We start from the raw sequence: 16,669 nt of genomic DNA, 5'->3' as shown, positions 1-16,669 counted from the left end.
AGAATATATTCAGTTACTAACCTGCAATAATCAGTCTGTTCAGGGCCCTTTCACTTCATACAACCCTCTAATACCTGTTCTTAGCACTGAAAAATCTGTATGCCTGGTCTAGAACACCATTTAGTACGTATCAATCCATCTACCTTTCAGCTTTTTTTAGTTGTTTCCGTCTGCTCTCTTTATTAGAGTTTAAGTAGTTTAAAACACCCTCAGTTTCTCATGGCATAGTGCAGCTGCCAAACTAACACCATTGGCTGATTCCTCCACTTTGCTGAAGTAGGTTGCTAAAAAGTTAGCATTTTATGCAAGTCACTGTTCACAGTCTAGTTATCCCTTTTACAGACTAAAAAAGTAGTTTTCCAATATGCCAATACACAACAGGTTTACTTTTACTGTAGCTAAGTCTATCAAAGTTGTCCATCATTTGTAATGATTTAGTAGTAGTTTAAAAGAAGAAAAAAAAAGAAAAGCGTGACTTATTTTTAATTAGGATTTGACTAGACATTCATTTTCATACACAAGCTCTCTCTACCTCTCCTTTAGTATAGCCCTAGCAGCAATAGCATAGAGAACTGTGATAGATAAAATTGAGTAGAATCACTTGACATACTACTGGAAAAAATGTGAAAGCATCAGACAATCCATAACAAATAAATCCAAATTTAAATGCAAGATATATTTGCAGGCTCTTGATAAACTGATAGTAAAAAGCTACTCAGTAGCTTTACTTGTTCAAATTGAAAACTATGAAGTAACTACAGAGACAAGAGGAAGTGTCTTTTCAGTAGATGCTATTACACTTCAAAAAACTATAAACATGTAAATTGTTTACACTTATCCAGTGAGGCCATGCCCTAAAGAACAATTTATTGCAGTACTTTTAGAATACTTCCACAGTAAAAATATGAACTATTATTTTGATTCTGTCAATTTCCCTTCTACCAAGTACTTCTTTAAAAAGAATTCCAAGTCACAAGTAAGTGTTAATAACAACAGATTCAAAAACAAGTCATATGGTGAAAAAAGTCACGTAATGTAAACTTTACATAGTGATCTATTTAAAATCTTAGTCTTACCTTTCACAATACTACCATATTATAGTCAAAGACAGTAGTAAGAACCATGGAATAAGTTCTATTACTATAGTACTGCTGTACAAAATGTCAGCAAAGATTATAGTTTTTTTCCTACTGCAGTCAAATTCAGTTACTCAGACAAATAGTCTTCTATGTTAAAACAAGCAACAGCAAGTTGGCTGCAAAAACGGATACAAACTATTTAGGGAGACACATCCATTTACTATAATATGAATTTTTAATTAGTTGCAATGTCTCCTAAAGCACCAAGCAGAAAAGAGAAACTGAAGCACCATCTTTTTGTCCTGAAGATAGTGGCTCATTTACTTGGCAATTCAGGTTCTGCTTTATCAAGTACAATAGTGCACCACAACACATTTATGATGTAGCAAACATGAGAGTTTCATTAATACTTGGATTCAGCTTTAAAAAAAAGTATTACATGTATTTAAAAACTTTTAGCTACAAAATAAACTTTAAAGTTGTTCTTAATTCCATGAAAAATAAAGCAAGGAATGTTGTATTGTTCCCCCTCCTTTTTTATTGCCTGAAGCTCATGTTTTTGAATGAGCTTTGGAAACTTACAATCTACCCCTCTTTTACTGTTGGAGGCTTAATTTCCTCTTTCCTGACAATTCACATCAAGGTCTTCTGGCCTTGAACGTTATATTTCCTTCAACTTCTCCTTCCTTAACCATCTGGTCAAGGAACAGATGGCCTTAGAAGGCCACTCTTATTTGTCTTGCATTATCTTAACTATGTACTCACACTACCGAAGTCCTTGCAATATTCTTCGAGTTGTTATGACTAGCTCCCTGCAGAGTTTTTGACTTCTTGTTAGGTCTTTCATCCTAGCTGAGGTCCAGATAAAGTAAGAGATTTTTAGGGATATTAAAAGTTCTCAGCCGCTTAAATCCTTCAACACTTACATTGCCAAGAAGATGATCTTAACTTGGATGCCCATACAGTAAACGATTTTTTTGACACTCGTAAGATTAAAAAAAAAATTTTTCCTAGTGCATAGTGTTTTACTAAAGATGATACCAGTACCTTAATGGGATAGATTATCAAGTTGTATTTTATGCGGGGAGGTCTAATTTGACATGCATGCTTTATTCCTATATTTCACCCAGGTGAAGTTACTCATATTCACAGTCTTATGAGTAGGGTGGGGTATATGGAACAAGGACTACAACAGATTACTGAGGACACTGACTTGTAAGAGGTTAAACATCAGCTGTTCTATGATAACAGCAGGCACCTTCCTACCCTGCAACAATCTGCTGAAACTACTATATAATTTCTTTTTTTTAATTGCAAGATGAACTTCCAAATAACTTACTGTGGGGTTAAAGTATACTCAGAGACAAGTAACCACAGAGCAACTCACATGAAAAAATACCCCTATATTAATTTTTTCGTATGTCAAAGCCTACATAAATTTTAAAGTTAACTGGTTTTAGGAGAGCATACGAGCACAAAGTGCAAATGATCAATTACATCTTAATGAATATTTTAACTCACAGCCACTGGTCCCAGTTCTGAGAGTCTTTCTTTCTACCCCATAGACTCTCTTTCTCCATAGGTACAGACCATAAAACACGTTTTTCTTTAGTAATTAAACCTTTTAAGGTGGGCTTTCTTCTTAATCTTTTTTGTTTTCAAAAAAAAAAAAAAAAAATTGTTCACAAACAGAAGGCAACAGTTTCACATGTGGCCCACAACATGGCTAGGTCCTGATTGGGTAAGAGAACATTAATGACAACTACATTCTACCGCGTAGCAGCTGGTTAATCTTCCATAGATGTAATAGCTTTAATGATTTAATGTTTCAATGAGTTCTTTGAAATCTCTCCTTGGATTCAAGCATTACCGTGATAGAGAAATGATTTAACAGCTACAGATACATTTACAACACAAGTAGCAAAGACAGAGGAACAAAAAAAAGCACCGTCTGTAAAAGTATAGTACAACAAATTTACACTGACAGTTATTTTAACAATTGTAACATATATTAAGGTAAATGGGCTGGATTTTGCTTTATGTATGTAGTATAAATTCAAAGCTATGGACTTAAGTCAATGAAGTTAATATCAAGAGAATCTGTGCATGCAAGATGAGAATTAGTTTCTATGTGCTAATTAACAGTAATATTCAGTCTATAGATTATCAAATTAAACCCAAAACGTCAATCATTTATAATTATACGAATGAGTAACTGCAGACTGATGTGGAATCCCATTACACTGAATTGGCAATTTTAGGCAAAAAATCCATTATTAGGTCCTAATTTATTTTTCCACTGAAAAGTTTTCATATCTAAAATCCATAAAAATAAGTGATAGTTTCAGTCTAAGTGTTACCTCATTTACAGAAAAAGTCTCACAACCTGAAGACTCCCCTGTCAGTACTTCAGAAAGAGATTAACATTTCTAAAATAGCTTTGAGAAAATATATTTTAAAAGTAAACTAGACCCAAGAAGAAAAAAGTACAAACCAGTGAAGATGACAACTTATTTTTTTCAAAGATGGTCATGTATATTTGTGTTTAAGCAAGTATTTTAGAGTGCACCGAAATAAAACAAAACTAAGAAAACAAAGCATACTTTGATTTGAACAAGCTTTGCTAGTTGATTGGTTGGATAAGAACTTAACCTTTATGTCGCACTTCATACAAAAAAGAAATACACACACACTAACCCTAGTCTTGTCTTATGACTAATATTTAGACAAATTTTTATTAATGGATAATCAGGTTAGCAAGACAACTACTCTAATTTAGAGGCTTTCTAAATTAGATACTCAATTCGTTCTGGGGAAAAAAAGAAAAATTGCTCAACTATAATGCACTTCACACAAACAGTTAAGTTAAATTTAAAATTGATACAAAAAGAGAAATGTGCCTTATATGAAGGTCCCTCTAAATTCTGCATCTTCCCTACTTTATGCTTTGAATATGATTTTTTTTTTTTTTTAACAGTTAATTGCCCGGCAGAGACTTACCATAATTCAATTTATTTCAGTGGTATTAGGATTGTTTATGTTATATAATTTCCTCCTGTGTTTCAGTAGAAAAGAACTAAATTAGAATTTCCAAAAGTTACAAAGATGGGAAACTGGTTTAGGTCAGTTGGCTAGAGTGTGCTGCTGCTACTACCAAGGTCAGGGTTCAATCCCTATATGGGGCTATGCTGAGGGTTGGACTAGATGATCTCCAGAGGTCCCTTCCAACCTTACCATTCTATGAAAATCTATCAGATTACTGAAAACGTGGGTTAGATTTATAGTTCTAAAGAGTTTGGCAACTGCATATACAAAACCATTGTAAATAACTGCATATACAAACCAAAACTACATCCCAAAACCAAATATATACTTTAGGAAAGTATGTTCTTCAGAAAAAAGTTCCATAGATAATTCATTAACAAAACAACATTTTAAAAAGAAAGGAGAGGCCTGAACTTGTCACTCTCCCTGGTCTCCTCTCTCCACTCACATCATCTGCAACAATCAGTCGGAGTTGCTGGCTCATTTTGCTGTAGAACTTTCCAATAGGACACAACTGAATAGTTTAGAAAGTCATTCCATAAATATACTGAATTACCCAGAATACATTTGGTTTACTCTGGTCAATAAAACACTTATCTCTCTCACAATAGGCCATACTGTTTATACAAACAAAGTTAGCTTTCCTGCATCGGCCATCTATTTATTTAGCAATATCAGCTATCACTGTAAATCAATTTCATTGCAAAAGAGAAACACAGCTGCTGCAAAATCTACTTAAAACTCTTCCCTGCATCCAATATTTGGACAGGCAACAGAACAGATGACAAGAACACCACACACACACACAAAAAAAAATCATAATATATCTAGAAATACTGAAACAGTGTTGCTCATCCTTTGCCTTAGAAATGGTTGTAAACTCCATCATGTACTATCTACTTAAAATTGGTGCCTTTTAAATGTGAAGTTCTATTTAAACCATGACAAGGAAAAAAAAAAAATCCTATTCAAACTAGGTACTATCAGGTGGATTTGAAAGATATGCCAGTAAAAATAAAGGCAACTCAAAGATTTTGTAATACAGATTGGTCATCATGTAAGTAATCTTTATGGAAAAAAAAAACACAAGGCTAAAATAAAAGTTATCAGCTCAGTAAAAATCATGAAAAAAAACAGAAGTATTAATCCCTGATCAAGCTGAAAGGTTACTTATGTAATTATATTATTGTATTGTAATTGTATTATATATTGTGTATTCTTGTATTTTTTTATATTATGTAATTTTTGCCCTAGAAGTCATACAGAGAGGTCTTCAAAGGTGAATTCACCCAACATCATCATTCAAAATGCTCGCACCTCTTTCATGACTTTTTTTGGAAAAAAAAAATCACAAAAGAGACAGTGTTGTGATTAGAGAGCAATATCCTGCAAAATATGAAGTAAGAAGACCCTGCCAAATAGAGACAGAAGATCACTGATAGCAGCCGCAGCTACAACTCAGCTACAAATTCCCATCTAAATCTCAATTACATGGCTTAAAACAGATTTATTTCACTACTTAAGAGAAATATTTGGCCAAAGAACATTTCTGCAAAACCTGAGTAATATGGATGAGTTCTGTTAACAGATCTTAAAGTAGGGGTTCAGGAAGGTACAGGTATGTGCATACACATGCACATTCATACACACACAACATAAAGCCCTGCCCATTACAAATGTTTCCCATTCAAGTTATTCTCTTCATTAATCTTTTTATCTAGTATTTTAGATTTGAAACTCAGCTAGTCACGTGCATTGCAAGCAGTCAAAACCTTTGCAAAACTCTACCATTTCAATGGCAGCACAGGAAGGATCACAACTTCCAGCCTGGACAAGGAGAAGGAAAACGCACAAAAGGAAAATTACAGGCTCGGATACACATGATGCATTTAGTGTATTCTGCTGGCAAATGCATTAAGGTGTGGGATGCTCTGCTTTCTACCATTGCTTTTGTGTAAGGCATCCCCAGGTGAAGGTACACATGCCCAAGAACAGCATATATCATAGCTTCCTAATGATTTAATAATTTATAAGCAGGGAAGAAGTATTGGCCTGATGGTGACGGGAGTAATGAGGCCATAGTCTTAACAGCTATCAGAATACGGATGCACAAAAAAGGTGAGGTTTTGTTTTTAAGTTGTTTGTATTCAATAGTCTCTGGAAAGTGCAGAACTACAGTGCATTTTTACACAAAAACTCTCATTAAATCACAGAAAAGGCTTTCTGAAGCCTGCAGTCAAAATGTTTAAATATTTAGCATGAGACAGAAAAAATCCTGATGGCCTTCAAGTTTATTTGAAAGACGGATTACAGAATATTATGTAAGACGCAAATCTCAGAACTATTCCCCATTGTATTTACAAATATTATCAAATTTTACAGGACCACGAATTTTCATAAAAAGTGACATTTTCAAAAAGCTTCTCTTGCTTTAATCCTCCTCCTTTCTTTTGATAGGATTAAACTCTGAAATGGCAGACTGTTAAATAAGCAGACTGAAATGCCAACTGTGAGGCATTTAACTACTTATATTTACAAATTAATGTTTTACAGTTACTTCAGATTTTGACATTATAGTTCAGTATCTTCAGGCAATTCATTTCAGTATGTGTCGAATTTGATTTACATTTCACATTTTACATTCACATATTACTATATTAGAATACCTTTAAGTTTCCCTTAATCGCTGAGAAAAGAAATTTACCATTATGAAAGGCTTAAAAATTCCTTTTGTTTTTATTAAAGTGTATCAACTAGCTTGCCTACAATAATATCAAAGTTACTGATGAATTTACTTGAAAAAAAAACATGTGTTAGCATAACCTCACAGAAAGAATGAAGATCGTGACCTACATACATATGTGCACACATACATACACACACACATTCAAAATACAATATTTAAAGATGGGTATCACTGATCTTCCCCTTCAATTACTCCAGTATTCACAAAGGAATGTTCAGAATGAAGAGGGAAAACTGTAAGTGGAGTTCCTACAAAAGTGACAGTTATCCTAAGTTATCTTAATGATGAAATCATTTCAGTTACATTATTTCATAGTACATCTGTGGGCTTCTGAAATAGCTATTGCAAATATAAAGTTGTATGTGCTGCTGGATGTGGTGTTTTATCTAAAAATATTTACTCTGGAAAATATCAAATGCAAAATATCAAATGCAATTTCTGTATTTCTTAAATTCATATTTACAGAAGATGTTTCCAAGAAACTTGCTGCCTTTCTGAATACAGAACTATGACTATTCCTGGAGTATTATCTCAAATACAGTATTAATTGAAATCAGAATTTAAAGGCACACCATAAGTCCTAATCAATCTACATTATCTAACTTGACTACTTCAAGATTAATAGCAACTTTCTCTCTTGTGGTCTTCAACTTCTTTAGAGAAGACAAACCTAAGAAAATCTGGAATGGATACATTTTATTTTTCACTACTAAATAAACATTAGAAAACATTAGTATAAAAATTAGAAATAAGTACTGCTTAGAGCTGTCTGCATTTTGTATTAGTCAACACTTCTGCATAATTCCTACTACTAGCAGTATCTAAATATCTGATGATGCATATGATTTGATGATCTATGAAGTACAAGAGTGAAAAGCAAGCACAAATAGTTTGAAAGTAACAGAATAAACTGGAATCCAGGAGATTGTCTAGCTATCTTTTTCCATAACTGTAGCATTACTTAAGAATCGTGATCCCATTCATAAGTCCAAGACAGCAACAGGAAAATAGATGTAGATGCATACAGAGAAAGTTCAAGAATCAGTACATCTGTAGTTGAGCAAGACTACTTTTTCCATTACTTTACATTCATATAACCAATAAAAACTTCATACGTTCAGTTCATACGTGCTTCCTGGGTATAAGAATAAGCAAAAGATAGTTTCTATGAGTCATAGAAAACTAATTTATCCATCAGAAGAATGACCTAAAGAAAGTGAACATGACTACCAGGTTAAGTACAGCAGTTAGTATGAAATGAGATTCTTTTCTGGGCAATTACATTACTCGTGATTCACTGTTTTCTACACTGCTGGAATCACAGACAAAAGTGCTACCACTCTCCATACTTAGAAAAACAGTGCATCTTGAGAGTAGGCAAGGCATTATGTAATCAATGCAAGGTATGCTTCCAGCTACAAAACTACTTCAGGTCAGTTATACTAATAATTCAAGATCATTTTGCACCCACTCTTCTGCCATTTGTAAGAAAGACAGGAAGTATATGCTATTTATTTATAGGGTAACCTGAAGATTTCTGTTGAAAAACTATTACTCTTTCATACCAATAAAAATGAAATGCTCACTCAGTTAAAGGTAACAGTAAGATTTTCACCAAGTTTAACAAAATCAGGAGTCCACTCTGTTAAAAAAAAAAAAAAAAAAGGCAATCCAAGCAATTCAGTGCTGTCTAGCAGTCTAATTACTACATCCTATTCACATATAATTAAGTTTTACATAGCAATGCAGTGATTAACATCAAATTCCAGCACATACAACTAAGTTATTTAACATTGTTTACATATTTTACAGAGGAATGTGCCAAATCATCTCTCTGAAGTCTTACTGGTGTCTCAAATTGATTTGATAAACAGCTTACAGGCATGAAACACCTTTGTATTGTAACAGACACTTCAATAATGTTCTGGATATGTTCGAACAAACAATCTGTTTTTCAAATCCAATTGTGGCATCTACGAATGTTCCATAAATAATGGGATCAGATCAAAACCTCACCAACATTCATTATGAAGTATTAAACCTGTCTAATCTCTTATCACTGCTGCTAACATAATAAAAAGAGTGAAATGCCAGTAAGTACACAAAGCTCCCAGAATTTTCCTCAGAAACACCATGGAACATAGTCCAAATCAGACGATGTATTTTCATGTCAATATGATGCTTTTATATACTTTTAAAACAGAACATATTTACTTTTCACTTCAATTTAGTCCATCACTTCTCCTTAGAATGAAAGATAAATTCAGAAACAACTTAAGATCAATCATTGCACACATCAGCATTAAGTGAAGGATTTAATATTAGAAAGATATTAAGTAATGGGATCAGCTACCTTGTGATTAACATTGCACTATAGCTATAAATCATGGAAAAGATTAATGATAAGTAAGTTTGTCTGGAAAATCACTGTGGTTTTTCTTCATAACTGCCTATTTAACTCTTCATACAGTTATAATTTCTCAGGAAAATAAGTAAGTTCCAACGATAAGTGTGCTATCAACACTTCCTATTTTGTTGAGGGGCTTGGTAAGACTCTTGCCACTCAGCAAGATCTCCTGATAGTTTATAAATTAACTTGCACATTTAACCTTATTTCCTAAGGAAGAGAAACTTCTGTGATTTCACTACATCTGTTGAATACAAATTGAGAAGCAAAGCAGTTTTGCAAGTTCCTGGCTTTCCTGTTTCCTTATGCTACTATGTCAGGATTTTCAAATGCAGGTTCTTAAAGTCAGGCCACCTGTTTAGCCACCCAACATTCAAGGCTGTTGAGCACAGCAAGTTCTTGACACTGATAGCAGGTCACTAGTCTAGAGATTCAGCAACTCAGATCAAGGAGGCCCTGCTCTCTGGCAACGTTTGAACAATTTTTAATGAATAACTGGACATTTCTGTACAGTACAGGCCAAATTTCCAAAAGCTTCAGAAATTTTGAAACCTTGTCATTCCATTTTAGATGTTCAAAAAAAAAAAAAAAAAAAAAAAAAGACATTCTTGAGAGTCTTACTCAAAGTACTTTCCTGTAGTTTTAAATAGGAGTAATTCCTTTCCACCTATCATTAGTTTAGTCCTGCTGCCATCTGCTGTCACAATCATACTGGCACCACACTGCTTACAGAATGCTGTTATGCTCTTACAACAAGAGCAAAGAAAAAGAACATATTTCAGTATTTTTAGATAATTTTTACTACCAGTAAAGAGAAATTAATTTGTCCACAGAGCATAACGTTAAACATGAGTACTGCCAGCTTAATTGCTAGGGTGTCACCCCTACAAAAATCACGCATAACTTCATAGAAACCTATCCCAACTAAGAGGTGATTCAGTTGGGTAAGTATGAGCAGAATTTTTAAGTATGTATAATTAGGAATAGGTTAGGACTATAAACTAGTCAGACTGTTAAGACTGAATTACTCCTATCTCATCCCTATGTGAGCATGCAATATCTTTTATTAGTTATAAGACAGATTAAAATAAATTAAAAGAAAAAGTTAAACAAAATTTAGAAGCAATGCATGAGATATTAAACAAAAAGCTTTTGTTTTTTTTTTCCTCCCCAGACCTATTACTTCAATGAAGTACAGTAACTTTTAGCAACTTCTAGGGTTAAGTGGACTCTATGATTCCTTTTAGGACCACTGAGAACTCCTTTTCTTTCTAATACCTCTGATTGTACAATGCATTAGCAACTTAAACTAGCTTAAGATGTGCTACAATCCCACTCTTCTTTCCCCACACATTTCTACTTCCTTCTTTCCTCTGATTCTGGAGCTATCATGCAGGAAAGCAATTCAGGAAGCTGACATGGCTAACTCACAACCACATGAACATCAGTAATAATGTTAGGAATGGGCAGAGAGGATGTTGAGACAGAGGCAACTAACAAATATAGTCCTGAACTGCCATAGCTTTCTGTGATGAAGTTTGGCTGTGGAACTGAGCTCTAGGCAAGCTCTTCTCAGAAGTTTCTCAACCTGCACTCGATAAAGATGTTTTGCTTACTTCCTTCCTGCATCTCCTATTATGCCCTCAAGAACTTAATTGCAACGGAGTATTCTCTATTTTTAAGAGAAAAGGGATGAATCTAGATGATCCCTTCAAGTATTTGAACTGACTAAGTACAACAGCTAGGAAAACAAGAATAGGCAGTTCTTTGTTGCTCAGTCACAAAGCCTTTTAGACAAAAGATAGTATACAGTAAATTGAAAACAAATATCACAGCATCTGTAAAAAGGAGTTTTAAAAACAATGAAAAACTGAAGTTACTAATCGCATAAACTGAACAGGATGCTGAAATTCCATATTGTCATTCTAATGGGAAAACTACTCTGATCTCCCAATGAAACTTTAGTTTGTGTTCCATTGTGCAGGAAATACAACAAAAGGCATAGGGCTTAAAGCTAAAGGCAATCAGATAGCACAGGATAACATGCAGAATACAAAACAATTTTATTCTACTGAGTTCTTTGCATAAAATGATTTGCTAAAATATTTATAAAATTTCACTATTTTTTACGTGGGATTTTTACTTTTTGCTCAGCATAAGCCGGATTCAGTCTGATGACTACCATGGTATCACTAATGTGAAATTTAAAGGCTCCTTCACATACCGCACCTCTTGTAGAAAAAAAGAAAAAAAAACTCATCTTCCTACACAAAAGGAGACAGAAATGCAATTTGTAGGCTGTATGCTGCTAAATTGCATGTTGTCAAGTATGATAATTAGTAACAGATTAACTTACAATACCAGTAACACTCCTACTTTCTGTATTTGCAGACACATACAAAGTTATTTTTCTTCAGCAGACAGGGTAAGTTTTACATGCTCCAAAAAAATTTAGAAGTCTAAGGAAATTTCCTCTGTATTTCCTCAAAACACACAGGAGAAAGGGAAGTAATCAAATGAGTTACTCTGATCACACGTCTTCAACACCCATATCAGAATGGAATGCATTGCACAGTGAAAGACAAATGAATCCTATTCACTAAATTCTAAACATTTCTTTTTCCTCCCACAATAACTAAATGATTAAATGTATATTTTATACTACTTATTTTAATGCAGATGGGCAGTTGATAATTTATATATTCAGACTGGGAATATTTTCAAGCACAGTTATGATAATTGTACATGCTGTTATCCATACAAATCAATTTGACAGTAAAACTTTGGATTAAAAAGTAAATAAAAAAAGGGGGGACTTTTTTTTTTGCTGAACTATCCATTGATTGTCCAAAACATACATTCTTTCTAGACAATGTACTAAGAACATGAGACATACTGCAAAATGCCAAGATTTTACCGTTTTAATAGAACTCCTTGATTTTTCTTCCCAAACATTACTGCTCAGCTCCATTGTGCAGTGAACATTTGTTTCTCTTTCATAGGATCCAAATATAAGTAATCTGAAATAAAAAAGACTAGAGTAAGATTTCTAATTCCATTCCATAAATCCTAAATATTTCAAACTCACCCTTCTTCATTTACAGACTCTATTACTATGTTCAGAATGTACACACACACACATTAGGATATGTATGTAAGATTCTACAAGCACAACCTTACACAAAAAGAAAGACACCACCACCCTCTAGTGGAAGAACTCTATATATAAACTGCCATTCAAAATTTTGAGTTGGTTTAAGCAATCAACAATTTTTCCATAAAAGGGAGAACTTGCTTGTTTTATTTTTTTTATTTTTTAAACAGCAATAACCTCAAGCAATCCACTCTCAACTTAAACTTCACAACCGATGACAGTTTTTCTTGGTTCAAGGGAGTTACTGAAAGATCAGAGTCAAAGTTCTACAGCTGTTTATGTTTCTATTTCATTACACTGAGATTCTCCTATATATGAAACTTCTCATGATATTCAGCGCAAATCAGACTGGTTTTTCATGCATGATACCCTATTACAAAAGGCAATAAAGCTCTTCTGGTTCATGTAAGCACTGTGAAAGAAAAAAACAACCAGCTCTAGGACACAGAATAGCATTGAAGTTGTAAACAGCACATGTTACAATAGCTAAAGGTAGATACATATTTTGGACTGAAAATTCAGACAAATCTCTCCTCCTTTTAAAAAGGGCCATCTTTCCTTTTTTTTTTTTTTTTTTTTTTTCCATTTTTTAAAAATCTTTCTATATACTTTTGAAAAGGACAACCTTTAAGCTTTCATTCAAAATATCTTATTTGTGAAAGTTACACAGCCCCTGAATTGATATAGAAACAAAAGTTGTTATAGAAAAAACACATGAATTTTCTCTCTGTTCATCTTGATACTCTTAAATATTTAAACAAGAAACATTACTTATGATCAAAAAGTGCTTAGCTTTCCAAATGTGGAGATATGTGGTAAAAATATACTTTAAAAAGCAAGTTCTATACACTTCCACTATGACAATGTTAATTTCATTTAGGAATTTGAATGCAGAAGAAATAACAGAATACTGTTATACGATTAGATGGAATCCAAAGATAGTATCAAAAATCCTACTCCAAATTGCCCATAGAAATCACAGAATATAAAACCCTCCCAGGATCTTAAGAAAAGGTGGAAAAAAACATAAAGTCAAAGTGATCTTTTATTTACAGAATTGAAAAGATCTCCCAGAAGAAAAAAAACTTTCAGATAACCTATATAGTTTACTGGTTCTCATTAGGAAGTTATAAACATGCTGCTTGAATTCTTTCAAATGTAAACTATACTATAGGCTCCCCAAGGTATGCACCCAAAGATAGATGATGCTCTGAGGATCCCATGACCTTGAAGCATCTTTATCTACAGAACTAGCTTGAGAGAAAAAGCAAAGCACCAGGGTACCATGCTTGCTTTTAAGACTTGAGGAGAAGTCCAAGGAACTGTAAGAGTTCTGTACTGAGACAGCACAGTAATAGCACAAAAGTCTCTATGAAAGACATGAGTGGAAAAAGCTCTATATTTCAACATACACTGCTGGAAACACCCAGTTGAGAATGACCCCAAATAACCTTCATACTAGCTCAAATACGACAGGGATGAAAAGGGGAAAAAATTCTGAGACTGTTACTTTCATGTACACTATATATTTCTTCTACTATTACCAAATCCTCTGTGTGCCTTTCAGCTTTTATCCCATAAATGCTCTCAGGTACAAAAGCAAGCAAAAATATTCACCTAATAGGGAGATTCTATGCACAGCAGTTGCTTAGGGTAAAAAAACAATGGGACATCTGCAGGATCTGAGGAATTACTATAGGATCAAGGAACCAATCTTAAAAGTCATGTCCAGAAATTTCAAGATGCATAAAATGGCTGGATTAAGTCAGGTATAAAGTTTAAAAGGCCTGACAAAACAGCAATTGCATCCTCTCTGAGCAATCTAATAACCATCTCTGAAAGCTGAAAATACTGAGAGGTCAACTGCTGATATCAGAGTAATTTCACTTTCAAAATATCCTGGAAAGAAACAAAATATCAGTGATGTGTGAGAGATGCTGTACAGTATTTCAGATTTAGGAGAAGAATAGTATTTAAAAGTGACTTTCCAAAACAAAAATAATTGCACAAAACTGCAGGTGGTTATTTTGGACCCCATTACGATAAAGATGCTGGAGTGAAATTGGGGACTGCCTCAATACAGATCACGAACACCCTATATTCAGTACAAATGAAGAAGAAACACTGGTAATAGTAGTGAAGGAATGTACCGAATCACTTGTTTTTATTGGACCATTCACAGAAAACAGACAAGGAACACAACTAAGCAGCAGTTTTAGTACAGAAAAATCACTGCTGTGGTCCACTTAACGTGAGCAGCACAACATCATCTGGAAATAAACTTTGGTTTTTTGGTATGTAGCACTCAAACTATGTTGGTATATTTAGTCACAACACCAAAGCTATTACTTTCTTGAATCAGAACAGGCTTGCAGCTATAGTTATTATGAATTTAAGAAAACACACGTAATCATAAGAATAAACAGAAGAATAAGCAGAAGACCACAAAATATACCTTGTACATTCAATCAGTGTGACTTTTAGTCGACCTTCTGTCAACGGAAAATCTTGTATACAGAGGTCTCGATCTTCATAGTCATTGGGTGACAGTACTTGAAATGGAAAAAATGGCTTGAACCTGAAAAATAGAGAGTAAACTTATCGTAACTCAAAATACATAAACAAGACTAATGCACAGAATTTATAAAAAAGCTAATAAATCAAATTTTATTCAAGATTTCTAAAGAGAAAAACTGCTATTACTCATCAAAAGCAGCAAGCAGAAGCTAAATCTGCTCCTTGCAGAAGACTGGAAAATATGTAAACATGACTACTTTATTGGAATGGATTATCTGAGTACTATATTTACTAGTGCAGATGATTTTGAGAAAAAGGGAAGCTGATGAATTCACAGAATATTTTTATGGTTGCAAACACACAATTTAACACAAGAGTCCTTTCACAGTAAACATCTTAACAAATCTTTGAATTTTAAGTTCACCTGCACATTATATCAGTGTGTTTTGACACAACTGTTAAGACATTGCTGTATTTGAAGGACTGATGCATCCTAATAAGCAGGGCACTATATTGTTACATATATTAATACTTCTGTCATCATTTGAAATACACGCAAGTGCTCTTTTCAGTCAGGCTTGTTATTTTTTGCATACCCTGTATCTTCACTTCTTCTCCTTGAGCCTTATTTCACACATTGTAGCATATTATTCTTAAGAAAAGCAATTAATGTTCTTGATACTAAGTATTCTACACATATTATCTTACCATATTATTAATTCATTTTGATTACAGTATATTGACTTATAAACACAATTTTCATTCTTAAGCCATACTATTTCAGTGTTGGACACAGCCATGATCTAAGGGAAGGAAGGAGAGGGAAAGGCTGCACAGCTGCTGCCACATCACATGATAAAGACCAACACACATGCTGCACATGCAGTGCTAATAGCAATGGGTACAGCCCTGTAATTAGAAAAACATTATGGAATCTGCACTAGTATCTATATAAAGCAATTAGGAAAACATTTCTGTATTATTACTTCTTTCCATTTTTATTTAGTGCTCATTTCCATCATCTTGCCTGTGCCTTGCTTTCCATTCTTTGTCACCAACAGTTTTCCAGTGATTATTTTTGCTTAGAAGACTTACTAATCACAGAATATGAACACTACTGCCTGCAGGATGTATTTGCCATTTCATAAGAAAGAAATCTTTCATAAATACCGTTTGCTTAACCATCATAAGCATCTGAATGTCACATTCAGAGATCACAGTATGTTCAGGAAACAGTCACACGGATCTGAACTGAAGGGTTTCAGAAATTCAAATAAATAATCAAGTGCCCTTTAACTGTCAACACACTCTTCAGGAGTCTGATGCTCTGATTCAAGACACTCAGTTTTCATACTAGCTCAGTGCACCAGCCTTGTTTACTTGGTACAAAGCCACGAGAAAGACATTTCTCTTGTTCTGTTTGTGAACAGATGCATCTTAACACACTTTCCCCCCCCCCTTTTACTGAAATCTAATTCAATTTCTAACTTTAATTTTGTTCTAAGTTTCTCTCTCATTAACTCTTCAAGGAGAAAACTGTTTTGAAACTGGTCAAGCAAAAATATTCAATTTTATGTATTTTACTCAATATTATTTTTTGATTCTCTATAAGAAATGATTAAATCATACTGACCATGTTTTAGGCTTATGAGTATACCATAAACAAAGTCAAAATATTGTTTATTGTATACAATCTGGTTTAACATTTTACTCATAAGCCT

The 16,669-nt window shown here is 33.7% G+C and overlaps 1 protein-coding gene across 1 annotated transcript in view; it reads right to left on the bottom strand.

Annotated features, from left to right (window-relative positions):
- Positions 1-16,669, bottom strand: part of PDZD8 (PDZ domain containing 8) — a 62,571-nt gene that overhangs the window by 27,254 nt on the left and 18,648 nt on the right. Inside the window, exons 2-3 of the mRNA XM_062580569.1 lie at positions 14,887-15,009; positions 12,195-12,297 (exon numbers count right to left, since the gene is read on the bottom strand). Of these exons, the coding sequence (XP_062436553.1) occupies positions 12,195-12,297; positions 14,887-15,009 (226 nt within the window). The remainder of the gene's footprint in view (positions 1-12,194; positions 12,298-14,886; positions 15,010-16,669) is intronic.

The sequence above is a fragment of the Rhea pennata genome, chromosome 7 (assembly GCF_028389875.1).
Source record: "Rhea pennata isolate bPtePen1 chromosome 7, bPtePen1.pri, whole genome shotgun sequence".
Taxonomy (NCBI): domain Eukaryota; kingdom Metazoa; phylum Chordata; class Aves; order Rheiformes; family Rheidae; genus Rhea; species Rhea pennata.
Note: the sequence above shows the minus strand (reverse complement) of the source record. Positions and strands in the feature narration are given on the sequence as shown.